The sequence below is a fragment of the Balearica regulorum genome, chromosome 6 (assembly GCF_011004875.1).
Source record: "Balearica regulorum gibbericeps isolate bBalReg1 chromosome 6, bBalReg1.pri, whole genome shotgun sequence".
Lineage (NCBI taxonomy): Eukaryota > Metazoa > Chordata > Aves > Gruiformes > Gruidae > Balearica > Balearica regulorum.
In genome coordinates, this window is record NC_046189.1 from 40,508,039 (window position 1) to 40,535,301 (window position 27,263).

At 38.6% G+C, this 27,263-nt stretch overlaps 1 protein-coding gene across 8 annotated transcripts in view; it reads left to right on the forward strand.

Moving 5' to 3' along the window:
• Positions 1 to 27,263, forward strand: part of MBD5 (methyl-CpG binding domain protein 5) — a 144,648-nt gene that overhangs the window by 110,967 nt on the left and 6,418 nt on the right. For 7 of the 8 annotated variants that reach the window (XM_075757275.1, XM_075757277.1, XM_075757272.1 and 4 more), the window contains 4 exons: positions 10,801 to 11,829; positions 13,515 to 13,726; positions 15,495 to 16,703; positions 22,101 to 22,213. In XM_075757275.1, coding sequence (XP_075613390.1) covers positions 10,801 to 11,829; positions 13,515 to 13,726; positions 15,495 to 16,703; positions 22,101 to 22,213 — 2,563 coding nt within the window. The remainder of the gene's footprint in view (positions 1 to 10,800; positions 11,830 to 13,514; positions 13,727 to 15,494; positions 16,704 to 22,100; positions 22,214 to 27,263) is intronic. The other variant, XM_075757279.1, reaches the window with a different exon arrangement.

Here is a 27,263-nt window from a genome sequence, read left to right on the forward strand (position 1 = left end):
GAGAGAAGCGCACAGGACCAGTACCAATCGGTGAGGAGTTTCTACCCCAGTCAAACAGAATTTATTTTAATATAGCCAAGTACAGTGTAATATAATTGGGAATGGAACATTGCCTTGGAAAAGAGTGACACAAAGAAGGGGTTTAGGAGGCTGTGGTTTAATAGACATAATGCAAACTGTCAGATCGACGATGTTGCAAAAAAAAACCCGAAACAAAATACACCTCCAGAAAACCCTCAAAACCAGAGGCTGGGTGGATCCTTGGAAACATAAAAATGGGAATGCTCAGTGGAACTGGGGATGCTCCTGGCTCTGGGTATACCTGAGAAAACCAGAGTCAGGACGTGGTGGTCTGGCTAGCGCTCACTCCTCGTGGAAGGTACAGAAATACCAGAGATTTCAGGGCCGCAAAGTTGGTATGGGTGGTTGTCGATCAGACCTCGGGATGTAAGGCAACGTCTGTAATCCTGAAGTCAGGCTCACCTCCCACACTGTGAGGTTGTCAGCAGACCAGATACCAGGGGGTCGAGCTGGATGCGAGGTATTCCAGCACTTGGGAATTCCCTGAAATCTGCTCTTTCAAAGAAGTCGCCAAGAAGTAGTATCACTTCCCTTAAGTATTCATACTCGGGCAGTATCTGAAAAGGTGGAGGGCAGGTAAATTCAGCATCAAAGAAAAGAGTGGCTTCCTTTTTGTGAGAATAGTAAACGTTGAAATACTCTAGTAGAGGGCACGTAGAGTGCATGAACAGAAAAGAGTCTTAAAGAAATTTCACAACCCAAGTGCGCATAGGATCATTCTGAATGATGATGGTGGTCGCTTCTGACCTCAGCATCTGCTCAGCTCAGGTCCCCTCTTGCTGCCCTCCCGCACTGACCTGTGCAGCTTTCACGCTGACTGCTCAGAATACTTACATCTCTGTGTAACCCATTGTAATGTAACCTCATTGTCAGGATTTCATCCCGATATAACCTAAAGGACCCATGAAAGACTCTTTTCCTGCCTAGTCAACGTGGAGCAATCAGGGATTGCCTTCTCTTTGCAGAATCAGAAACTATCTTGTTGATAATGAGATTACAGCTCAGAGAAAAATTACCTTCGAATCAGACTAGCCTTTGGTTTTTTCCTCTTCAGCAGCATGGGGTATGATCCTCGGGACATGTCCCACTTCTCTGCCATTTGTAAAATTTTGGTTTCTCTTGCTTTTTTACCTGTAGCACAAAGCTCTGTCTCCTGAGGAATGAATTGCTTTAGTCTAACTAAAAGATTTGTCCTTAATATAGGTGAAAAACACTGTTCCATTATATAAACAGTATCGCTTCAGATTTTAATTTCTGTGAGCATAGGGGGTTTTTTGGTAGTTTGGGGTAAGTATTCTCCCTTAGCTTCTGGGAGAGCTGTGAACGTAAATGCTTTAGATGGCAAGGAATGATACTGCAGTCACGTCCGTATTTTGATGATGTGAGGCACCTAAAGCATAAAGTGTGACATGAATAAAAGGTTAAATGTACTATTGGATGTAGCAGTAGTCATCAACATAATGTAGGCCCTTGCTTCTCTGCAAATGGTCTTTCCTGTGCATCAAAGAAGATGGGTATTTTAGATTATATCACATTAAACATGTACAAAGTGGTGTGTTTTCTAGTATGTGAGCCTCTGGATTTGCTCCCCAAAATTACTTTTATATATCATGGAATTATGAAATCAGTAGAACTTTTTGACTTTACATTCAGAAGGGTATCTGGCTGGTGTCCTTTATGGGCCTTGTTATGTCTGAGAAAAGTTTGTTATTAAACTTAAATAACCCCTAGACAGAATGCCACCAGCTACTCTTCTAATTAGAAAGCCAGTTGAAATGTTCTATTGATTTTGAGTTTCAGTGTTTATATAAACATACAGAGGGACTTTTCTCTGGTGGAGGAGCAGAGGGTTGTTATTATAAGGAATTACTCATTGAAAGTTTGGCACTATTTTTCAACATTCTGCCCTATTTTCCTTTGTTATTATTTTGGGGAAACCAAAGTGATTATTTTCCTATTCAAATGAGAACTGCAAAGAATGGGGAAAATGTTCTACATGAAGAAAAAGATTTCCAAGTATGAGACATGCATGGTAGGTCAAGTCTGCTCCCTACCATTGAAGTGAATGTTCTCATTTATTTGGTCTTTTTAATTTTTGATAGAAGATTTATGCACGAAACCGCTCTCATTCTCTGAACATAAAGGAATCACTGACTTAGTAGGCATCAGCAATTGTAATAGGTAAAACTTAATTGTTAACATGATAGACTTTTATACAGTCGGTGTAAGCATACTTGCTACCATGAGGTTTAGAATAGAGGAAAAATTTGGAAGCGAAATAGATTTTCTTTTCAAATTACCTCTATTTATGAATGTTTATTGTTAGCAAGTGCTAGCAAATTGGAAAAACTTGGGAATCTGCTCAATCTCTACTTAATTAACTCGGTTGTTTAGTACAGGGAGCCGAAATGAGTAAGCCTCTAATTTTAGTAGAAGTGGAAAAAAGGAAATGTAGGAACAATTTATTTATAGCTGTATCAGGCACGTTATGCTGGTTGAGTTTTGGTGAGTGAAGAGCAGAAATGGTAATACTAACTGAGCGCTGGCTTGTCAAGGGTTATAACAGGATCTGGTACCGCTTCCTCCTGGGGCACGTGCTCCAACTGCGAGGCTCTTTTGTGAAGGGTGTGCAGTTACGTAGACTTCAACGTTGCCGCTGCGTCCTTCATCCTGGTCTTTCAGCTTGATACCGTCAGTGTATATTACCTATACTCTGACCTCACCTCCTTTTTGGGGCCCTTCAGGCACTGCCGGACCCAGTGAATCGCAGTGGCATTACCTCTGAGATATATACAAAGATGAAAAGCTCAGCTCTGTTGAGCTCCGCTTACCGAGCACATCACTACTCAGACACACAGCTTGGGTTTTTCTTGTGTTGTTTTGTTTCTTATAATTTGAAGTTGCTGGTAACTCAGTCTTGCAGTTAGCCAGACCCTTACCTGCTTAGTGTTTTAACTGCCATACATCTTTATATGAATTTATATTAATAAAAGTTAGAGGATTTGTAAAAAATAATAATAATAAAATAATGCAGAAATATTAGTCTTATTTTATTAGATATGATTGTGAAGAAAAACTGAATTATATGACAATTCCAATACATACTTAGCTCTCCACGTCTTCTGAAAATGTTCTGAAGCAGAACCAGTGGGCAACTCCAGAACTTGCTAGAGGGTGGAATGGAGACTGTTGAAAGAAATGATGCTTTTTATTGAATTTTTAGTTTCCCAAATTTGCAATACAGTGTTTTACCTCATCTGCAATGCATCCGTGAATGGGGGAATGAGACAGGACGAGATCAGACTAAGTGCCAACGCTGAGAAAATACTGAAAGATCGTTCCTTCATTTGTATGCTATTGTCTTGACAGGTTTTTACTAGAAGACTGCTTCTGCTTTCTGTTAACAGTTAAGCACATTAGAACAGTTTTCCCAAAGTAGTTTGAAAAACAGCAGTGATGGTAAAATGCAGAAGTCGGAAGAGGTAGGGTTAAGGAGAAGAACCAAGACTGAAATTCAGTAAGGTATTTTGAAAAAAAAAAAAAAAAAGCCTGATTTCAAGCATTTATGTTGTCTTCAAAACTGCTTTGGGCTTTTTTCCTTTCCCCAAAAATTTTGACAGACTCATTCTTGGCTAAGTCACTTTTCAGAAGATGCAGAGACTACATGCTATAGTCCTCAGTGGTTTTCATCCTTAAAATCCATTAAAGCAAGAGTTTGAAGAACACTATTAAGAACAAGGCCAACATTACAGCTGTTTTGTTGTAAGTAAAAACAAAAAATATGAGCATGCAGCATTATGGCATTGGTAGTCATAGTAATGTGCTCAGCTGCTACAGTGAGAAGCGTGATATTATGGATAGGCAGTTAAATCTGTGTCACAGAAGAGCACGTTCTGTGTGGACGGAGTGTTGTATATGAAGGAAGTTCACAATTGTAACTGGTTCTGCTGGGCTGAGAAGGATGTTTTATTTATTGGTCCGTTCATGATTTCACTGTTGTCTCAAGGGAACGCGCGATCGCGATAAGGAGAACAACTGACAGTAGTTTGCGGTTAACTGCTGAATTATGGTTTCTTTGGAATTGAAAGCACTGTAATAAATGTGATGCCAGATAAATATCTTAAATGTTTTCCATTCCAAAAAGAAAACAGAGAATATAATTATAAAAATGTATAGCTCTTGATTTTAAGTTTATAGGTAAGTGATGGAATCTGTAGTTAAAGCAGGAACATGGTGTCTCAAATTTTTAAGGAGTATGAGGACTCCTTAAAAGTGATAAGGACTTTCCATTCAGCGATTATACTAATTTAAAAATATTGCCACTGATTCAAACTATGTGTTCTTATCTCTAAGTTGATATTAATTCTTATTTCATAATAGTGTTGCAGTAGCTTCTGGAGGTCTCGAGCGTGGATTGGTGACCCTGTGCGGTAGAATTTGCACAAACCATTTGAGATATAGTAGTAATTTCAATGCCGAAGTGATCTTTTGTACTTTCACACCTTCATCATCTCAGGCTAGGGCATGCAGTGAAACTTTCCTCTCTCCAGTCTTGCTGGATCTTTTTGAAAGGAATCTTGCAGATTTCTTCTGAAAAAGCAACTTGAGTTTTACCTTAGCAGAGGATGGAAGTGGTGGAGCTTTGGGCAAGAAGCTCATTACATGACCAAGGAGTCGAGTGTGAGTTTCTGACAAGGCTTTCAAAGATGTGAAATGTTCTAAATCTAAAAAGCAATAAAGAAAATATAAAGCTAGCTGCATTTTTATTGAATATGCGTAAAAGTAAGAATTGAGAAAGTGGTATGTATAACATTTATTTGTTTTCAACTCTTAAAATGTTTTAGATATTAATGCCAAATGAGCAAGTTCTGCACTTTTAGTTTCCTAAGTACGTAATAAACCTTATCGTCTTATCGGTTCTTTTTATTCTACAAATTCCAGCAATGTACTGTTGAGACTATTGAAATATTAGTAATACCTAACGGATAGTTTTTTACAGAGAGATGCGTTGTAAAATATTGTTGCCATTATAATTTTCTAATTGGTGTATTTAACTGCAATTTTTAAGGAAAATACGTGTATAGTTAACGTTCTTTAATTTGGTAGAAGTATTTTTAGTATCTATGAAGACTACAATAGTTTGCTTTCAGTTTGAATTGTTAGGTTTGTAAGGAAGCAGAGCATTATTCACAGTATGTGAAGTCATTACTGTTCCTACATATGTTTTGGAGACAAAATTGGTCTTCCGCTGCAGAAATTATCTCTGGTTTTGGACTCTTCCCTTTTGTTTAGTTTGAAATCAGTAGCTCATCCCCAACTTCTTTTTCTGAGGACAGCCATTGAAGCTTGCTGTGCAAGTCTTCGTATTGTTCAAATCTTAATAGTGTTTAACATCAGGACTCGAAACAAGATAGACCTGTGGCTGTATCCTACCATCCCAACAGCAGCATATGTACATATGTCTTCCTGTCTTTTCACGGTAGGATGATGCTGAGATAGGAATGATAAATGTCTTCCACTCTAATGTCTTTATTTTAAGTGAGCAGGGAGAGTGAATCTTCTTGAATACAAACTGATTTCATAATACCCATTATTTTATTGCATCTGCTTAAGAATACCTGTCAAGCAATACTTTAAAAAAAGGAACATGGATAAAATCCACACAAGAAAATAAACCTACTTTGGAAAGAAAACAAAATAAAAATGCTCATAAATAAAATACTATAGCCCACAAAGTAATAAGTTTAAAAAGGTATATCCTATTCAATTTCCATTTATTTACTCCCAAAACATACATTTCACCCTCTAAGAGAATAATTGATCTACTTTTTCAGCATTCTGGGTATTTCTTCTACTCACTGCATTACAAAGACAGTTCCTTTTTCTCAAAACCTGGCAAAAGAACTTTTGGCAGACGTCTCTGTCTGCAGGAGCTGGAAGCCAGTGTTTGTCTTTTCTAGCTCTTGGTCTAATTCCTTCATCTTTTTTTTTCATTCTACTTTTACTCCTAAGAGCTTCTGGTTATCAAGAATGGTTGTTTACAGAGCTAACATGTACGATGCCTTGGGTTTCCAGGATTCAAAACACCATGTTTTCCTGAAACTTGGAATCAAACTTGTGATTTCCTTTTAGCTTTCAACTCCATTTCTCGTCAAAAGCCTCCTAACTGTCATATTGGAGCCTGGATACAGCAATAATGAACCATTTCATGGTGGAGTTTTGGGTGAGCTAACACACTGTCAAAACTCTTTGGTGCTGCCGCACGTTTCTTCTGGCTGTCATCCTTCTCCAGGGCTGAAGGAAATGCAAGTGGTCAGAACTGCAGTCCTGCTTTTCCTTACACCACTGCTGGCCAAGGCAGCTTGTTTGCGTAGCGATCTTTTTTCAGCTGACATCCACCACCTGGCTTCCACTGTCATCCTGCCCTCTTTGAAAACTCTAGTAAATACAGTGTATGGGTCTAGACAGCACTTTGAATACAGTGTGGACTTCAAAGGATATATATCCAAAGTCGGTTCCAGATCACCGCTGCTACGCTTTGGTGCTACAGCCTGATTTGAAAGGACGGGCCTCTTACTAGGACTTTTCTTCTCTTGTACTCGCAGTGTAGCTTAGACTGTTGCTTTGATGAGGTATGTTGCATTTGTCCGTGCTGTTTCAGAGAACTCTTCGCATCTTCACGCTACTGATGCTTGGCATCACTTTCTTCTCGTCACACCTCGTCTCCTCGTGAGTCAAAAAGACAGAACTGCTCACATTCATCCTCGATCTTGGAGATGTCATTTTGGAACTGAGGAAGGACAGTTCAGAGGGCTCTGTGAGGGCTCTTGTGGTCTTCTCAGAGGAAGATGGTGTTCTGATGTAGCAGTATAAATCACGATTATGGAAATCTTTTATAAAGGGGAAGAAATAAACAATGAGATTTTGTCTTTTGGATCGGGGCCAAACATTCAGAAGATGTCTAGCAGCTCTATATTTTAACAAGAATGAGTGTGCATGCATTTCTTCATCTGGAATATTGACTTGTTGGATGTGGTATTTTGGAAGAGATCCAGAAATCAAATTCTGGCAGTTCAGTCCATTGCTGGAGACAGATTTGTCCCAGAATGCAGTTGTAAATATTCTATTAACTGCTACCCAGTTCAGAACTTTTCTACACCAATTTCTACTGTGTCTTTCTATGAGGCAGGTTTAACAGAAGTTGGCGGACAATATTTGCTGGTTTTTCTTTTCCTGCTGAAGTCTGGCTGCTCATCACTTCTTCAGCTCCCAAACTTCTCAAGTCTGGATTGAAATAAGGACACATTTTCTTCCTCCTACTCAGAATCCGTCAAGATTTATTTTTTTGCCAGTAGCAATTAATTAATTGCCTAATTATTCTAGAGAAAGGGCGAGTGTTGAATGTGCTGTAGACCTCTCAGGTTAGATCTCCAGAAGTGGTGTTTGATGAGGGACAGGAAACAGAGCAGTGTTTGACAAAAACCTAGCAACAATTTTACAAATTCACACCAAATACTCTTCTGTGGGGTCATTTACCTGAGTGGAATGGAAAATAGGATCGTAAATAAACTAGAAACAGAGGTTAGGTCCACTTGAAAATACCAAAATTAGGTTTTATATTCATAAGAGCTCTCTGTATAGAATGCTTTCCTCACGCCTGACTTAAAAATCTATCCATGTGCCGCCTGACACATCGAATGCGATTTCTACTAGCGAGGGAAGCCTTCCTTAGCCACCAAGGAAAAAGCTTGTATATCTGTCTTTTCCCTATTGCTGGAGTAAAGAGTTTCCAAACAAAATATTGCCTGACATGAACTCATGCCTTAGAAATCCAGTATATCAGACTATTGAAGCAGGACAGACTAAGCTGATGGTAGCCTGGTTTTATTTCTATGCAATAAGGTTTTATGTGGAAGGTCATTTACAAGTGGGAGGAATAGGCATCTGAAGATGCTCAGGTATTACCTGGTCCATCTTAAACTAGATTACAACTAGAGAGACTAACGTTAAGTGTGCCTCAAAGTGCAGTGACAGAGTTTTGCTTCAGTGAGCAATTTTTCAACCAACGTCGTTTCAGAGACCCTATGTATTTTTAAGTACGGTAGGCATCCATCTTGTGTCGTTTGAGTGGTACAGCCGATTCCTCTGTGACAACCATATAGGAATGACTTTGTAATGGTATTTCTGAAATCTGTAGTTTGGAGTGTCAGTTCTGGATACTGATTTAAACAAAACAAAATTTTAAAAAATTGAAAATTTCCTTTTTTGTGAGCAAACAGGTACCTGATAATTAATAACGTGTATCTCTGTGGGCTCTGTAACATACTGATCCATTACAAGCCTGGCATGAGTCTGAAACTATTGCAAGTGGGTGTGTTTCTTTCTCTCCAGTGAAACAAAAAAAACCTTGCATTTAGCCACAAAGATTGTAAAGACTTTTCTGTTACTTTTCTAAAAATGCAGTTTAAAGTGTTTCAGAGATTAGTACAAAAAAAGGAAGATATGCAGTTATATTTTAGTTTAGGTTCTCTGGGATTTGTGTAATTGAATTTGAGTAGTCAGAGTTTATGGTTGTGTGATAAAAATAAATAGTAAACATACATGTTGAATTTAATTTCTGTTATGCCGCTCATTTCTATGAACTGTTTTACTCTTGGTTTATTTACAAAAACAGCAAAATACTCAGAAAAAGTGCACAGACATGAAAAATCTTTTTAACATGTCATCTCATTAGGTCACGTACACCTTGATGTGTGAACACGTGCTTGAGAGAATCTTTCTTTTTTCTGTTATTTTCCATGGTGGAGACATCGCCAGAGGCTTCTTGTCTCCAGAATTAGGTGACCAGTAGAACAGGTACATTGGCAGAAAACAACCTCACTTGCTATAGCTATCTTCATCTCAGTTTTGAATAACTTCTGAGCAAACTTGTCTGTTTAGCAGCTTTTCATCGATTTTTATTGGGAAGATGTCTATAATTTGGAAGTCTGCATTTCTGAGCTAGAAAGCCGGGAGGGCGTGGGTGCCACTAGTTTCCCAGGTATACACGAGGCATTTGCTAGGTCTGAGGGTGTCAAGACGTAGAGTATTTGCTATTCCTGCCTAATCCAAAATGTTGAACACAACACTGTAAGTGGAAATCCAATGGGGCATCTGTTTTCAGTGCATGGTTGCATTTTTGTTCCTCAAGTGCTTATCTGGGTTTTTTTGTTGTTCCAACCTGCTGCCTAGAGAAATGCACTTGTCATGAATCCACTTTTACTGCTTTGTTAACGTAGTTCTCATCACAGCAGAACAGGATTTCCTCTGCTTTATGATTATGATTTGTCCTTACTTTATCTTTTGTTAATTTATTATCTTATTTGTGTACTGAAATGTGATAACAGTACCTGGGAGAAAGGGTGTGATCTTTCGAGTTCAATGCAGTGCCTCATGTAATGTGTTAATTTTGTACCTTTTTGAGTTGTCATAACATTACAGTTCTTGAAAAATGGTATTTTAAGTGAAAAATTATGTAAAGATTTGCTTCAGTTCTTACCAGTTAACAGTGCCGTTGCATATCCCTTTTCAATTAGCATTTGTTTAGAAAAATGGTAATTGATACTTTCTGATAATCGATACCTTCCGATCTCTTATCATGAGCTATATTTGCAGGGCACTTGAGAATGGAAAATTATTTTATTGCATCAAAACCGTATTTAAATACACTTATAATTATACAGTTTTATATACATGCAGTATATAATTTTAATACTCGAATGTTCTCCAGTGAATTGCTATGAATAAAGTAGAAAGGCATAGTTCAAAGCAATTTCACTTGCTTTAATTCTCCTAGTCTCCTCTCATATGGGTTTTGTGTATGACCACTATCAGTTCAAGACTCTGCCTTAAGTAAAAGACAATAATTTATTTTATACTTCAGATTTGGTAAAAGGATATAAAAATACCTGAATAAACTTTATAATTCTCTCCCTCTTTCCATGTAAACCCCTCACAGTAAATCTACCCGGTTGGTCTTTTCATGCCAAGTGATGGATATGACTAGACCACCCCAATTATTTACATTTTTTTTCTTTATAAATTGTTGGGGGTTTTTTGTCTGCTAACCTCCCTTGACCATAATATATTTTGCTCATTAGATTTTATCATAGGCATCATCATGACAGGTAATCATCATCATTGTATTTTTTCTTCTGGAGTCCAAAATAATACTTTAAATAATAATGCTCCAAAACCCATGAATGGAATCGGGCTGGTAATAGAAGAGCATAAGGTTCAGATCTACATTTGGCTCATGCACTCACACTCTTTCACCCAACATCATTCATGTCTCCCATTGATCCTTCTTCCTAGTAGATAATTTCATACTGGTCCACGACTAACTGTATTAAGTTCTGGTTGCTTTTCAGTTTATGCTAATCAAAATATGTGATGAATGAAATCCTATTATATCCCCACTCAAAGAAATTTAAGGGAAATACAAGTGTATGGTTAAATAATTTCTGACAAGCTGTGGCACAGCACATAGTGTCTGAAGTAGCTGATGGCAGATGTATTCATATTTTAAAAGTACTTGAGTCTGGATGCTCAAAACATTTCCTTTCCTGTGCATGGGTACCAAACATTACTGTTTTGGATTAACCTAGTTACTTTCTAGCGTTGATGACTGTCTCCCAGTAGGCAGTATACTATTAATAGTTTTGTTCTTTTGCGTTGCAGGGGGTTCAGGACCATCATCATCAATAGCCATAGCTGGCACCAGCCAACCTGCCATCACAAAGACAACATCTGTGCTTCAAGATGGTGTTATAGTCACTACTGCAGCTGGAAACCCACTTCAGAGCCAGCTGCCCATTGGGAGCGATTTCCCTTTTGCTGGCCACGAACACTCGCTTCATTTTCCGCAGAACAGCTCTTCAAACAACAATCTTCCACATTCTTTGAATCAAAACCTCCTCAATTCTCTACCTATCTCTTTGCCAGTGAATCAGCAACATCTCCTAAACCAGAATCTATTAAATATACTACAGCCTTCAGCAGGAGAAGGCAAGTCTGAGGTCAACCTCAACCCTTTAGGTTTTCTCAACCCGAATGTAAATGCTGCTTTAGCTTTTCTCTCCAGTGACGTGGATGGGCAGGTATTACAACCTGTTCATTTTCAGCTTCTAGCAACCCTCCTTCAGAACCAAGCCCAAGCAGCTGCCATGCTTCCCTTACCATCTTTCAATCTGACCATCTCAGATTTGTTGCAACAGCAAACTAACCCTTTACCCTCAGTAACACAGATGACAGCCCCTCCTGACCATTTGCCAAGCAATCAGTCAGAAAGCAGCAGGGTGGAGACCCTGTTAACCAACCCCCTGGGCAACCCTATTCCGAGCTTTTCAGGCACTGACACTACTTCTAACCCCCTGCTCCTCCCAGCTGTCTCTGGGGCCTCAGCATTAATGGCCCTGAACCCCCAGCTGGTGGGAGGTGTCCTGAACTCTGCATCGGGCAACACCGCTAATCATCCAGAGGTTTCCATAGCCACCTCCTCCCAAGCAACCACTACCACAACCACTACATCATCAGCAGTGGCAGCACTGTCTGTCTCAACCCTGGGTGGTGGGACAGCAGTGGTGTCAATGGCAGAAACATTGCTGAACATATCTAATAATGCTGGGAATACATCTGGTCCAGCTAAACTCAACAATAACTCTGTGGTGCCACAGCTACTTAACCCTCTACTGGGGACAGGTCTGCTTGGTAAGTTCAATTTCTTCACAGATATAAAAGGAAAAAAAAAAAAAAAAAAAAAAAAAGAGGGTTGGGGAGGGGGAATTTCGGATTCTAGTTTTTATTTTTAAAGACTCCACTTTATCATACTTCTTTTTGTAAGGCTTTTGTATGTTACAGCTTGTTTATTTCTATTGAGAAAAACATAACTGTTATTGTAAGAGATTTAAAATACATTCTAATTTAATTCAGTAACATTTAATACTGGTTTTGGAAATTATTTTCTATTCCATTCTTAATTCTGATGCCACCTAGACCTTCTCTATACACCTTAAAATTCTGTAAGCAATTGGATTTGTTTCATTTTTCGAGTAATAAACGCACAGGTGCATCTCTGGGATGCAGTGTTTCATTTCAAGTGCATGTGGCATCACAGGGTTAGTACGAGTAGCTGTGCAGTAGATGAAAAATGGCCAAGTGCATTTTTCCAAATGAATCAAAAGTGCCAAAACCATAAGCACACTCCGCGTAAAGTAATCCATAAAGCACTCGAAGTAGGTCCTTGCACAAGTTCAAAGAGGAAGGTTGCCCTTCGAGCCCTTTATCGTGGATTTATATTTTCTCATTTCTCTGGTTTTGGGGTTTTTTTTGCTTTAGCTTGTAGTTTAGAAACGCAAGGTATCTTACTTGACAAACACCTACATCCCAAAACAAGTGATTAAAAAGCCCTTAAATACAAGTTTTTTCTCCTGTGCCTTTTGATGATTTTTATCAAGAATACGTAATACAGTTATTACTCCTCTGTTGTTTGGACTACGTAATCTAATAAATAGAGTAGGAGGAGGAATTAAGTAGTGGCAAAGAGCTGATAAGTATTTTAACGTAATACCTCATACTTACCTACTAAATGGCTATCGTGAACTCAACCCTACTTTACATTTTCCATGTAAAATACAACTAACCAATGATTCTGCAAATGGAAATTTTAAGAAAAAACATGAGCTTAAAAAAACAACCGAACAAAAAACCCTAGGGATTAGATATATTTTTAAGCTTTATTATTCCATAAAGTCAGGCTCAACAGCGTATTTATTTTACTAGAACTAGAATTTTCATGTAAAGTGAGATTTGCACGTAATACAAACTGTTAATACAATTGTTTCTCTAGAATATTAAAAAAAAAATTGTTTATAGAGTGTTGGCTGACATGTCTGTGAGCCAAAAAGCCTTTGTTCATTTGCAGTTAGCTCACATTATTTTGTCATAGTTAATGAAAAACTCGTTTTGTTGGGGTTTTTTAAATTATTTTCTCTTTCTCTCTCTCTCTCTCTCTCCTCCTCCCCATCACCACCCCAGTACTGTTTGAAGCACTTACTCTTTGGAAACTAAGAGTAAGATTCCAAGACACCGAATGTCATAGAAGCTCATTCTGCCATACTTGGCTGTGTACCCTTCCAAAGGCAAAGCCAGTCATGTCAGAAACCTTTAGAAAGAGTCCAGATAGATGTGACATGCACAAGAAGCAATACTGAAGAAATAAAGGAATAAAGAGTAGGAGACACATGCCTTGAGGACCAGTGCATAGAAGATTGAAGGGGAAAAGTGTTGTTTTACAGAGGCGTTTGCTTAGCAGTCAGTTAAAATTTGAGTCAAGGAAATTCCTCCTGACTGTTGAAAACTATACTGACTTATGTTTCCCTGTGTTTGAATTACAGGTGACATGTCATCTATAAACACTACTTTGAATAACCATCAGCTGAGTCATCTCCAGTCGCTATTAAACAACAATCAGATGTTTCCTTCAAATCAGCAGCAACAGCACCTTCTCCAGGGCTATCAGAACATGCAGGGCTTTCAAGGGCAGCCCCCCATTCCTGGCCCAGCTAACAACCCAAACCCCATGGCATGTCTGTTCCAAAACTTCCAGGTAGAAAGCAAAATGAAATCAATATTCAAACAAATGTGCAACTCTCAGGAGGTGAAATTATATCCTCCATAGTTTGATTGGTTTGAGGTTTTTTGGCTGAGTGATTAAGACAATATGATATATAATATTGCTTGCCTCTTTCAGTAGCTTTTGGATTTTGCAAATCAGTGACATTTGTTACTGAAATTTTATACCTTCTTCCTTAGACATTGGGTATAGTTTCTTTGGAAAGAGTTATGCTGCTTGTACTGAAAAAAAAATGCTATGTATGTTCTAACATTTACTATGTATTTTTAGCAAAGCTGTTTTCCATTCCACAGAAATGATCATAAATTCCCATTTAGACGACTCTAAGATTTCAGTGGTGGGAAATAAATATTGATACCACTTTACAGTAATTAGAAACTTAATAAATGAATATAGCTGACTGTATCCTCTTATATTCCCACTGAAAGTGGAAGAGCTAGCTGTGACGTGGATTGTATAGGCTGAAGAAAACAGGCATTAGAACGACTTTACAATGACAAACTGTGCAAAAATGATACCTCCCTGCTGTCCACCTAAATAGACAATTCTTCATAATGCAAGTTGAACTATCAAACTAACATACTGACAGGAAGCATAGCAACCAAATTAGATAATCAAACCAGAGTTAAAATACCTATTTGTTATTACTCAGTATTACCCTGGTTGCTGCAGAACTCAAGATGTGAAGACAGAAGCATGCAGATAGTGCCCGAAAGTGCTTTTACCCTTTAAGAAGGAAAAAGAAGATGTGTCGTTTTCTCAGCGTAGATGTTTCACTGCTGCTGCAAAATCACAGTCCTCTAACTGCCTATTACCTCTCTCTGTTTTTGTATGAATTTTGGTAGCTTTATCTCAGTATTTTTTGCTTCAGATTCTCAGTTTTATAAATAGTAATGGTAAGTATTTAAAGGAGCTTTTGGGAATATTTTTTCCTTTTTTTTTTTTTACAGTTTTTTTGTTATAGCACTGTTATTGACATCGTCTTCACTGCCTACCTATGTGATGAGAAATACAAAAAGCAGTTACTTTAATCTGAAGGTTACAGTTTACCGAGGCAGTGCCTGACTTTACAGCTGCAATGCAAAGGGATGCAGGCATGGTTTGCAAGGGACTGAAGTCCAAAGAGATCCCACGGGAGTAGCGCATAACCGAAAGGGGGAAAATAGAAATGTTCGCCAATTCCAAAGGGACAGTGATGGCCTACATTCCAGAAATTGAGTGAGGAGCTTACAAGGAGTCCAGAAGAACAGTTGGTAGGGAGGAAAGAAGCAAAATTAGGGTCTGAGAAGGAATGAAAGAGAATAGTTGAGAACAGAAATATTGACCTTGGTGGAGATGTTTAGGACTTGTGAGAAAAAAGGAGGGTGCTATACTTCAATCGAAGAGGAAATCCCTGAAAAGATTCTGAAAGAGATGATAATGTAGTCTCAGCAGTGCATGGTAGGTTGTATCATTTCATGTAAGGCATCTGTGTTAATCCATGAGGCAAAGTCTAGATCCAGTGTTTTTGTTTTCCTCTAAATTATGCTTTTTTTGTTGTTGTCGTTTTCTATCTAGCTTGTTCAGCATTAAATTTCATAACTGATGTATAACCAAAATAAAATTATGTAAAATTATGTAACAAACAGTCACCCTGACCACCATCCTGATTTTTTTTTATTAAAATGAAACAAAGTTTGTCTATTAAAATGGAACTTTAGCCAGAATAGCAATTTGCATCTTTTTTCTCTACTTTTTCCAGGTGAGAATGCAGGAAGATGCTGCTGTCCTCAACAAAAGAATGATCACTCAAATGGGAATGGCGCCAGTTCCTGAGAGCTCCAACACTATGCTTCCTCCTTTCCAAGAAACGTCTTGTGATTTGCAGCAAAGAACTGAACCATCTCTTGGTCAACAGGCAAAGGATAACCTCAATGTCGCTGCTCAGGGTGATACATCGGTGGACGCCATCTACAAAGCAGTTGTAGATGCTGCAAGCAAAGGAATGCAAGTAGTAATCACCACTGCTGTTAGCAGTACAACACAAATGAGTCCCATTCCAGCTTTGAGTGCCATGAGTGCCTTCACAGCCTCAATTGGTGACCCATTAAATCTTTCTAGTGCTGTCAGTGCAGTAATCCATGGAAGAAACATTGCCGTTTCTGATCATGAAGGTAGGATAAGGAATACTAGAGGAACACGAATATTGAAGAATTCAGAGCACGGTAAAAATTCAAGTGAAGGGGATGGGTATGAATATTACAAGTCAACAAGTTGTAACACACCCAAAAAACAGTGGGAAGGGGAGCAAAGTCCTGTCAGTGAGATAAATAGATGGAAATGCGACGAGTTTCTAGACCACTCGACCCATATCCGTAGTAGTCCTTGTCACGAAAGGCCCAATAACATCTCCACACTGCCGTTATTACAAGGCGAGCAGCATCAGATACTGTTATCACAGCGAAACTGTCAAAGTGATAAAATGTTGGAGGAGAATTTCAGGTATAACAATTACAAAAGAACTATGATGAGTTTTAAGGAAAGACTGGAGAACACTGTGGAACGATGTGCACACATAAACGGAAATAGGCCTCAGCAGAACAGAGGATTTGGGGAGTTGCTGAACACTTCTAAACAAGACCTGATTCTGGAAGAGCAATCTCCAAGTTCCTCAAATAGTTTGGAAAGTTCGTTAGTTAAAGACTACATCCATTACAATGGAGATTTTAATGCCAAAAGCATTAACGGGTGTGTGCCTAGCCCTTCAGATGCTAAAAGCATCAGTAGTGAAGATGACCTAAGGAACCCAGACTCCCCTTCTTCAAACGAGCTGATACATTACAGACCGAGGACGTTTAATGTTGGCGACTTGGTCTGGGGCCAAATCAAAGGACTGACTTCGTGGCCTGGAAAACTAGTTAGAGAAGAGGAAGTTCACAATTCATGTCAACAAAACGCTGAGGAGGGGAAGGTATATTTATATATATATGCACATATATATCTATCTATCTATCTACACATGTGCCTATGCCCATACAAATGTTTATCAAAACTATCTCGGTGCGTTCTTTATTTTTTTTCTTTGTCTCTTATTTTAGTAGTACAAAATGGGGGTTTTTTCATAACTATAGCGTGCAGAACTGAATTTTTCCCATTGGTAGAAGTTTCTCATTAGATAACTATGCCATGAAAGAGATTCTGTTATGGCGTGATTATGCTTTACTGGCTAATTTGTGCACAAAAGACTTGCTACACAAAAAATGTTGTTAACAAAAAATGGTTTAACTTACATTGTGTATGTAGTTGAACTTCTGGCTGTGTCCAAAGAAACTGGTATGGAGATATCTGTGTTGAAAACTGCAAAAAGGAAAACTGATCTAATCATATTGAGGAGTCGGTAATAAGTAAATATTAATAAGTAAAAGCTTGCCGATTGACACACTCTTTAAAAGGAAATGCATGTGCATTTTCACCTTGAAAGGAGGTTTTGACTGTCTTCTAATAGTGAGGAGAGCATTCCAATTTGCTCTTTCATACTAAAATCAATTTTTTGGTGTCAACAAATCATATGCTTGTTGGGGAAGATACAGAAAATACAGTTATCGAGGAGTTATTGGTTATTTTATTATGAAAAATATTTCCAATTCTGATCTCCACTACTTGTATAATATTATATTTTTGTAGTTCTTATAAAACATTTCGCATCTTCCATATATATAAATATTTTTAAGTGCCATTTTATAAAAAGCAAATTTTAAAAATATGTAAGCAGAAAGGAAAGATCTAATGAAATAACGTTTTCCCTCTGACACAAAGAAATCAAACTACTTAAAAATTACATCTTTTTTCCCCATATACCTACCTAGTACATTCCATGACAAGTCATCAGAATGTAAGAACGATGATAGCAGGTTGGACCAAAGTATTTCTTTCCCCAAAATTTGGCCAAGAGTAGATATCCACAGTAGAGAGAGTACAAGAACATGTTGAGGAGCGTGTCTTCACCAACAGCCTCCGACTCCCACCAGTGCATAGCTCAGGAGCTTCTTGAGCTGAAACTGGTGTATCTACATGTAACCACTGCTGGTCTTACTGGAGTTTCATACTCATAGAGTTATCTGAGGTTGATGCGCAAATGTCATTTCCCCAACCAGCCCAACAGGTCTTTGGTGAATTGGTGCTATAAATAACTGGGGTGATGTTTGGCCAGAATGGTTTCGAGAGAACTTTGGTCTCTCTTTACAGGTGGCTCCTCTGTTGACCTCCTTAGCCACAAAGGTTTCAAGGAGCTGAAAAAAGGATTTACTTTAAAGAAATCAACATGCTTTAGTAACAATATTTGAATACGTAAGGGCTCCTTCCTTATAAAGGTTAGATCCCCCAGTTACAAGTCAGTTTATAAATTATAGGCAAATGAGAGAGACCACAAACTATAAAAGATTAAAGAAACCTGGAAAAATTAGGAGGTTTATAATATCACTGTCCCCTACGAATTACAAATACAGTAATCACACTGCACATGTGTTCCAAGTCTGCATTTACGTATGAACGTCACAAAATTGTGTATCCATATCTATATAACTGCTTTGATACATTTTAAGAGCGTATTTTTTATAACTTTTGTAAAGGGGTGACATTTTTTTCATTTACATTCCTTAGCAATTTTATACGTTTACTCCCCAATTTGTGGATACCAGAATGTATAGTTGCTTTTGTGCAAACCCGCCGCCTTTAATTTTGTGTCTCTTATGTACATTACGTAAGCATTGTGTAATATTATATTCAGTGGCACAGATTTTTATTGTAAACTGAAGCACAAACAAGAGGGAAGCAACCTGTGGAAATGCATACATCGCTGCTCGTGGGGTACCGTCAAGGTATTCTCTTCATCAGAAGGTCCCACGTAATGGATCACCTCTCACATCAGATGGCCTTTAATTTAGTAATTTTAATTTTATTTTTTTTTAAAGTATGTCTAATTTTTTCCAAGAAGAAGTACAGAGTGAACAAGGTCAGAGGCTGAGGTTGAAAGGTGGGATACAGGGGAACGTGAAAGACGTGAAAATGTGCATGTGCTGTCCAATAGTTCTGTTTCTAGTTGAAAATAGGCAGCAACTCCCGTGCACAGTGGCAATCTATACACATCTTCAAACACGCCTGTAACATGTTGTACAGCTACATTCTTCAGATGTTTGGGCAGCTCGGTCTGAAGAAAAAGGGGAAAAAAAAAAAACCCAACAACCTTGAAAACCAAAAAGAAATAACCTTGAAAACCAAATGGTCTTCAGAAATTCTGCGCTTCAAAACATCTTGAAAGGTTACAAGTCATGGTGGGAGTCATTAGCGGTAGTTCTGAATATTGTGTTTTCTGCAGAGCTTTCTTAAAACATCTTTTAAAGTATTTGTATAATGAAATGTTGACCTCCTATATTGTAACATTAGTTTTGCTATGCTGTTGGGATTTCATGGTACTTTGTATATACTCTGTTCTTTATATCATACATAATTTGACTTTTATTTCCATTTAAAAGACTTTGGGTATTAAATGTAATAATGCTTCTGTTTGAAGAGCAGCCAGAATGGCGTTTCCCTAACAGGAGAAGGGAGGAATATTCCACCTTTGTTTCCTAATGAACATTCACTTTTTGGCTATTGGAAAATTAAAGAGGAACCCAAGGGAAGTGCAGCAGTAGCAGCAGAAATTTCTGAAAAGGAAAGAAGCAAGCCTGAAGCTACATGCTTCCAAAAAAGGAGGATGTGTATTTCATTAATTAATTAATTTTGTTATTATCCAAATCGAATCACCTAAAGAGGAACGAGGTTTTGAGAGCAACAAAGTGGAAGTCAAAGGGTATCTGTGAGCAGCGGTTGTCTGTTGTTAGTGCATAGTGATTCTTACAGGACAAGTATTGCTCTCAGTAGGACCTCCCATCAGTTAAACTGTTGTGGTTTTTTTTAAAACTGAGCTTTTATTGTTCTATAGATAATAATGGATGTGATTTATCAGTGTCCTGAAAATCCCATTTGTATGTATTGTCTAGTGTTGCAATGGCTTATTGTAAATGAAGGCGTGTGATATTATTAATTCAAATATATCTGTTATAGTTGCCTCCAATACCGTGTTATGTTAGCAATTTGGTACTACTTCTTCAAAAAAACACTAGCACACACAAAATTTTGTGTTCAAAAACCCACAAAATTCCAATAATGAAGATACCAATTCCTTTTTGTTACTTAACAGAAGTCCCTTCTTACCCAAATGTGATATTAGCTCTTCATAAAAATATTTACTATTGAACTTTCTTATGTATCTAATGGCAGGCATTTACAACCGTTTGCAAAGTTTGATCCTTATATACATATATATATATTACGGATAAGGTACAATTTAGCATTCGTGACAACTCTGTCAGTAAAGTATCCAAAGTAAAGGTTCAAGCTGATTATGTTACTGCCCTTTAATTCTGTTCAGTATGAAAAATATAAGTTTCTCCTTCAGCTGTTTTTCAAACACGCTATAAAATGAAAGCTAGAGCTATAGTGTGTTGCAGACAGAGTCACGTTGGCTCCGTTAAGACCATTTTAATATAGGAGATGGAAGGTGTAAGCTTCTGAAGGCGGTTTGCTCATTCTGTGGTGTTGCGTGCCTTTTCTTCTGAGGTTTATCCTTAGAAAAGCTCCGCAGGTTTTAAGTAGAGAGTATTTCTTACGTATGCATTTGTATTTTTCCAAACTGCGATTAGGAGAGGAATTATGTGAAGTATTTGCAGTCTTACATTAAAAGTCAGCACAGTTTTAAGGGAAAAGTGCTACAATCTGTAGCATAATTGAATCTATTCCATGAAAATAGAAATCTTGCCTCCCCGTGTGCAGATCGCACCATTCATGACTCTTGTCTCGTGAGTTCCTGAAACTGCAGAATTCCCCAGTTTCATTATCAGATGCATAAGTTCAAGATGTGAAATTTGGTCTAAATATTTATTATATTGGACCTTATTTCTAGAGATTTTGACAACTTGCTCATTCATTAACTTCACGTTGTCACGTCTAAAATTCAGTTTCATTGTGAAAATAAATTATTCAGTAATTGAAAGGCTGGGTTTAGGGGGAATTTGCATTTAAATTTATTTTTTGGATTGTATATAGGCATGCTTAATAAATTTGTATTTATAGAATTAATTTTCCTTGTCTCAGAATACAAGCTGTACTTTTTAATGAAACAAAAAATATAAGGTTCTTGTTAAGTTATGCAAAGCTTAAAAAATAAGTCAAGCAAAATGTAGCAATACTGACAAAGAAAAAGGAATTTATCCATTCGTTTTCTTCAAACTGATGTGTTTAAATACCTTTTTTGTTTTTACAAGCAGAAATGACTGAGCCAAATCAAAATAATATGCAGAGTTATCTGGACTAATGTTTTGAGAATGGAAATGATAAAATCATACAGATGATATAATTAATTTTATTTTGTGTTTGTATTGTTTGTACTTGTACTAATGGGTACCTCTGCAGTGGTGCCAGTGATTCTGTGCAGTGGTTCATATACAGATTGCTTAAAAGATTATAATTCTGGTTGATTTTAAGAGAACTTAAATTTCCAGTTAAAGTACGTTAAATACCAGCTCAGCATCTCCATTGAGCGCGTGCTCAAATTAATTCTTGACTCGGCAGATTGCTAAAGTATATGCTTAAGTAAAAAAAAAAAAAAAAATCAAAAATACCTTTCTCAGGACCAATAAATTAGCTGCTAAAGCAAGCTCCAGTTAAGACTCAGAGATTCATAATGCATAAATAAAGCTTATCACCCTGCCCGCACCCCTGTAAAGGTCTTAAGCCTTTTAACTGAAGTACGTACTGTGGCTCTTCTGAAATAGGAATGAATTTGGCCATGCCATTTGCTGCCTTGTTTAACACTTTATCCAGGAATCTGAGGTGATGTGAAATGTTTTTGTGTTGATGGCATCTGTAAAAATTGTGTCACGTGTACGAGGCAACTTGGTATTTTAATGCATTCCATGTGGTCTCAAAAGCATAAAATACGTTTGTAATATATGAGTACAGAATGTGAGACTATACCAACAGTGTTCATATTAGTAATATAAAGACAAACAAGGTTTTTAAAGTATTCTTCTCCTTCTTAGTTTTGTTTTCCTAACTGTCAAGGTTTTGGTTTTTGTATTTCTATTGCTAGTGGTGTGGACATCTAGAGAAATTATAATCCATACATATATGTATGAGGGGGTGTATATAGCCATACCTTAGTTTATTCTTTGCTGGGAAGGTTAGTGTCTCGTGGAGGCAGTGAAAATTAGGCTCCATAGCGATGCATGTCTAGCAGTAAAGTAAAAGCAGTGTTTAATAATTGCAGGTCTGGGTAATGTGGTTTGGTGTTCATACCTTCACTCAGGTGGAGCCAGAGAAGTTGAAGACACTAACAGAAGGTCTAGAAGCTTACAACCGAGCCAGAAAAAGGAACAGAAAGTAAGTAAATGCTCATTTATTTCCTACTGAAATGGAATAATTAAATTCTTTTCCTTCCTAAGACTCTCATTTTGGGGAGCTTAGCAGATTGGCCAAACTGAAGAGTTAATTTTCTGAATTCCTTGTGTTGGTTATGATAATCATCTGAGATCTTTGATATCTGCATTTTTATTGCATCTTCTGATATTTACAGTAGCCTTTGTAAAATGTCAGCCTACTTGTTTGAGCTTTCATGTGTAGGATTTCTAATTTACAGCAAAAAAAGTTATTACATCAAAACTATTCTGACCAAATATGCTTTTTAACAAGATCTGCCCTTCTTATCTTTTCCCTCTCCCTCTGGCAGCTGCTGCTGCAGGCAGAGCACAGGTTTATTCAGACAAATCCAGTTTATTTCCCATAGCTGAGAGGCGTTGCAGAATTTGTGAAATCTGACTGTATTTAACCAGACAAGGGGCTTAGTGCAGAGCTTTTCTACTCTTTGTGTCAGACATGTATGAACTGTTTGGTTTTATCATAGAACCATAGCATGGGTTGGGTTGGGAGGGACCTCCCAGCCCATCCAGTCCCACCCCTGCCATGGGCAGGGACACCCTCCACTAGCCCAGGTTGCCCAAAGCCCCATCCAACCTGGCCTTGAACACTGCCAGGGAGCCAGGGGCAGCCACAGCTTCTCTGGGCACCCTGTGCCAGGGCCTCAGCACCCTCACAGGGAAGGATTTCTGCCTCCCATCCCATCTCCATCTCCCCTCCTGCAGCGTCAGGCCATTCCCCTTGGCCTGTCACTCCCTGCCCTTGTCACCAGTCCCTCTCCAGCTTTCCTGGAGCCCCTTCAGGGACTGGAAGGGGCCCTAAGGTCTCCCCGGAGCCTTCTCTTCTCCAGGCTGAACAAGCCCAACTCTCTCGGCCTGTCTCCATAGCAGAGGTGCTCCAGCCCTCGGATCATCTTGGTGGCCTCCTCTGGACTCTCTCCAAGAGCTCCATGTCCTTCTTGTCCTGGGGACCCCCGAGCTGGACGCAGCACTGCAGGGGGGGTCTCACCAGAGCGGAGTAGAGGGGCAGAATCCCCTCCCTCGACCTGCTGGTCACGCTGCTGGGGATGCAGCCCAGGACACGGGTGGCTTTATTTACAAATATACTAGGATAGAAACACCATGGAACAGTAAGCAGTAGAACAGGAACCATCAACATAGACAAAAAAGAGGAAAATGGTTGACTTTAGGAGGAAAAAAAAATTTGGAGAGCTATAAAAGGATAGAAAAGTAGAAATTGTACTATGATTGGATTTCTTTTAGGATTCTGTTGCTTATTTACAGTGAAAATACATTACTTGAATCTGTGTGAGAAGTTAAAGTCAGCTTGTCATGCTTGTCTTTAGCACAATAAACACAGGTTTAAAGGAATTAAATAATTATTTGTCTTCAACTCCTTTTAAGGTGTAGGCTTTTCTTCTATTTATGTGTCATGTGGTGCTAAAGAGAAATATTTTTTATGCCAATGAGACAATGTTGGTGGTTGTTTTTCCCAAGATAATCCTCAAAATATGTTACTGGAGTTTAAGGGTGTGTGCTAAGAACATAGAAGGGCTTTTGGCAACTCCCCAGTTATTTGCTTGTGTCCCTGACGCAAAATACGTGACTCAAGTAAGGTGACACCAGGAGCAAATTTAAAGAAGTGTTAAAGTTGAAATAAATAGTACAATCTAAGAAAAACTCCCATCTTCTAATTCACATTCGTATATTTAGCAGACTGCAAGGATTGTCTGCAGTTCCACTGAATCCAGGGGCCTTTTTTTGTGGCGTGTCTGGTTCTGCCCCATTGTTGCCCGTAAGCCAACACGAGATATCAAATATCCCGGACGCTCTGAGGCACCTGGTTGCCCCTTTCATAGGGTTGCTTTACAGCCCTTACGGGGTTTTCCGCCATATGTCTACTTGTACTTATTTCATATTTCAAATCTTTTGGTATTTCTCCATGGACTCTTTCTCTTTTACCTGTGTACTGCTTTAAATTTATTTGAAAAGTCATTAATCTCCTTATGGCCTTCTCTCTGGTATATGTCTCTGTAGTATCTTCTTACACACAGGTCCAGATTTTTAAAAACATTTAGCATTAGATACAATTGTTACATGTAGAATACTCCTATTGCTGTTTCCTGCCTGTGTAAGTACTCCGCACTTACGCATATGATGTACTGGCATCAAGTTGAACACTTCTATAGTAAAGAAGATATGGGTAAAGAAACCCGCGAGACATTTATGTTGAGAGAGCATGGACTAGCATCACATAGGTCCAGCGTGTTTAGCAGAGCAGGGTTAGCATCCAGGTCCTCAAAGGGACGTTCACATACCTTAACCCCATAAATCATTCTTTGTGTTCCTACAGTTCTTGTCTCAGCCCTAGTATATTGTCCAATTTTGGCAACAGATGTTACTTACAGGACTACTACAGTAGTCTCCTTCGCTGCATGCAGTCTTGACTCTGTCTCCAATAGTATTTATTATTTATATTCTATATTAAAATGAAATTAAAGATGAAAAATGTCTGCAAAGCTAAAAACTGTCTTGTAATAAGGATGTAATAGGACGCAATTCAACTTGCACTGTCAATTCAGTTTTAGTTTTTAAAATGGGAATGTTTTGTGTATTCAGTTTCTTAAGTTTCTAAACAAGACACTAGAAAAAAATGTCTTTGTTGCACATTTGATCAGCGTAGTCAAATGCGTTAGCTGTACTGCACAGAGCTTTGTAACTTCAACTAATAGTATGGCCTGAAGCACTTTGTGTAGCACTTCACTAGAAAATGGAAAGGTGTTTTGCTTGGGGAAATCTCAGAGGCATGGTGCGACTCCGACACCGTCATATTTATTCTGGGCCTTGTAGGAAAATGTGCTCTGGTGCAAACCGCTGAGCCATCCCAGCGTTTCTCAGTTCCATCTCGTCTTAGCCGTTCTGTCCTTTTCCGAGCCATGTCTCTCCATGCTTCCAGCTTCCACGACACAGCAGCTTCCTCACCTATCTGGTTGTAGTCTCTAGAAGGTTATCTGCTGGAGGCCCAGTCTTCCCTTATCAAAGCCTCATCTGAGCCAATCTTTGCTCTCCACAAGCTTCATAGTTTTCTGCATTCCTCTGTCCACTCTTGTTCTCCTGTCCCACTGCATGCAGAGCATCTTCCATGGGTCATACCCCATACCAGTGCCGCCGCCTCCTGTGGTTTCCTGTTCTTCTGTGTGTTATTTCCCACACCACACTTCTCTTTTGCCAGGAATGTGCCATTTACCATTCCTACCGTCACCATCTCTGCCATCCGTACTAAGTTATTTCAAAATGAAGTTTGAACATGGCTTCTTAGCGTTCAACAGTTAAGTCTCTGACATCTCTCCATGTTCAAAGTTGAACAGGACTCCAGTAAGGGAAGAACTAATGCATCTCTTCCACCACCTTTTGAACTTCCAGCTCTAGTCAGTCTTCATCCTGACACAGTCTAAGCCTCTGTCTTCTCTAGATGCGAGTCTTGTAGCGGCTTGCCCCACACTGTTAGAGACGGGCAAGGTGGACGCACTCAGACAGCCCCTATTGTTGCCGCAGGAGCTGCACAGGGCAGCAATTGCAAGTGAAGTCTGGAGAACATCCACTGTGGGAGGAACTTCAACATGGCACATGCTCGGACTTCGTTCTGGTGGTACAATTTGGTAAAATGTGAAGGGGTCCTAGTAGGGAGGAGGGTTAAAGGAACACTTCTGACAAAAAGGTTATCCTCCCTTCCCAAGGGAAGGAATCTAAATCCTTCTCCAAAGCCTGTTGGCCATGAGAAGTTTTCTAAGAGATGCTGTGCTGCTTTTTCATGAGAGGAACAAACTGTTGCTAGGATCTTTTAAATGTAATTTGACCAAAATTGTGATGTTTACAGGTTGGTTTACCATCAGAGACCTGATGCGTATGTTTATCTGATGGCAAATTCTCAGGTTTTTAGCTGCAGCGTTTTGTCTGCAGTAGATGGATATTTCAGTGCTGGACACTTCTGAAACTTTGATTTGCTCAGGGGCAAATTTTTACTCTTCGTAGTAAAAGGAAGATAACAACACTGTCCAAAGACTACAATTCAAATGATCACTTACATTTTAACTACTTTCTAATGGTTGTTTTGACTAATAGCAATAATTTCATAGATGTTGTAACCCGGGTGGATTGCTGACAGAGCATAATGTTGATTAAATAACTTTACATCACATATAGGTAACTTGACATCTGAAATCTGCTTCTAAATGACATGCAAGTCAGCAACGTTATCAATTATTAATATATCTGCATTACAAATAGAGTCATATTACCATTCTAGGAAGTTATGCTGCCACTAAACAATTCTGTTTGTCACTTATAATATCTATGGGTGCCTTCGCTTGTCCGAGTTGCATAGCTTAAACTTGTTTTTGCAAGCAGTCTAGCTCAAGCAGCTTAGATACCCAGGTGGACATCAGGCTTTGCATGAGAATCTTTATTTCAGTTTATGTTATTCCTCTGGTTGATTTAAGCTAAAACAGGATACATAATTTTAAAGTTGCATAAAACTCCTTTACCGCTGTTTTAACTAATTCATTCAAAGCCTTAGTTAAACTTGTGCAACTTCCTCAGTGTATGAAGTCCTGTTATACCTCACTTTTGTGCAGCAAGGTCAGCAAGGCTTCTGGCTTTTTTAATTTTTTGTGCAATTCATGCCCTGGTATAGCACAGATAACCAAAGCAAAATGGCTTTAGGGAATATCTTTTTTGAATAACGGATAACAGACCCTCTGATCTCCTATCTTCTATCTCCCAGCTGTACTGATGGGTATGAAAATCATTTTGCTGAACTAGGGGGATGGAATTACTGTACAGCAACGCCGGTCGTATAGTTTGTCTGTGCTACTTCCTTGTCAATCTTGTGCCAATGCTTTTAGTTACTGTAAATGTTTAAGTCCCAGGGAAGAATGTCCCAGCTGACATGATGATCTTTTTCTTTATTAAAAGGGAAGATTTTTTTTAGAAAGTGTCTCCTTCTGTGAGGGCCAGTC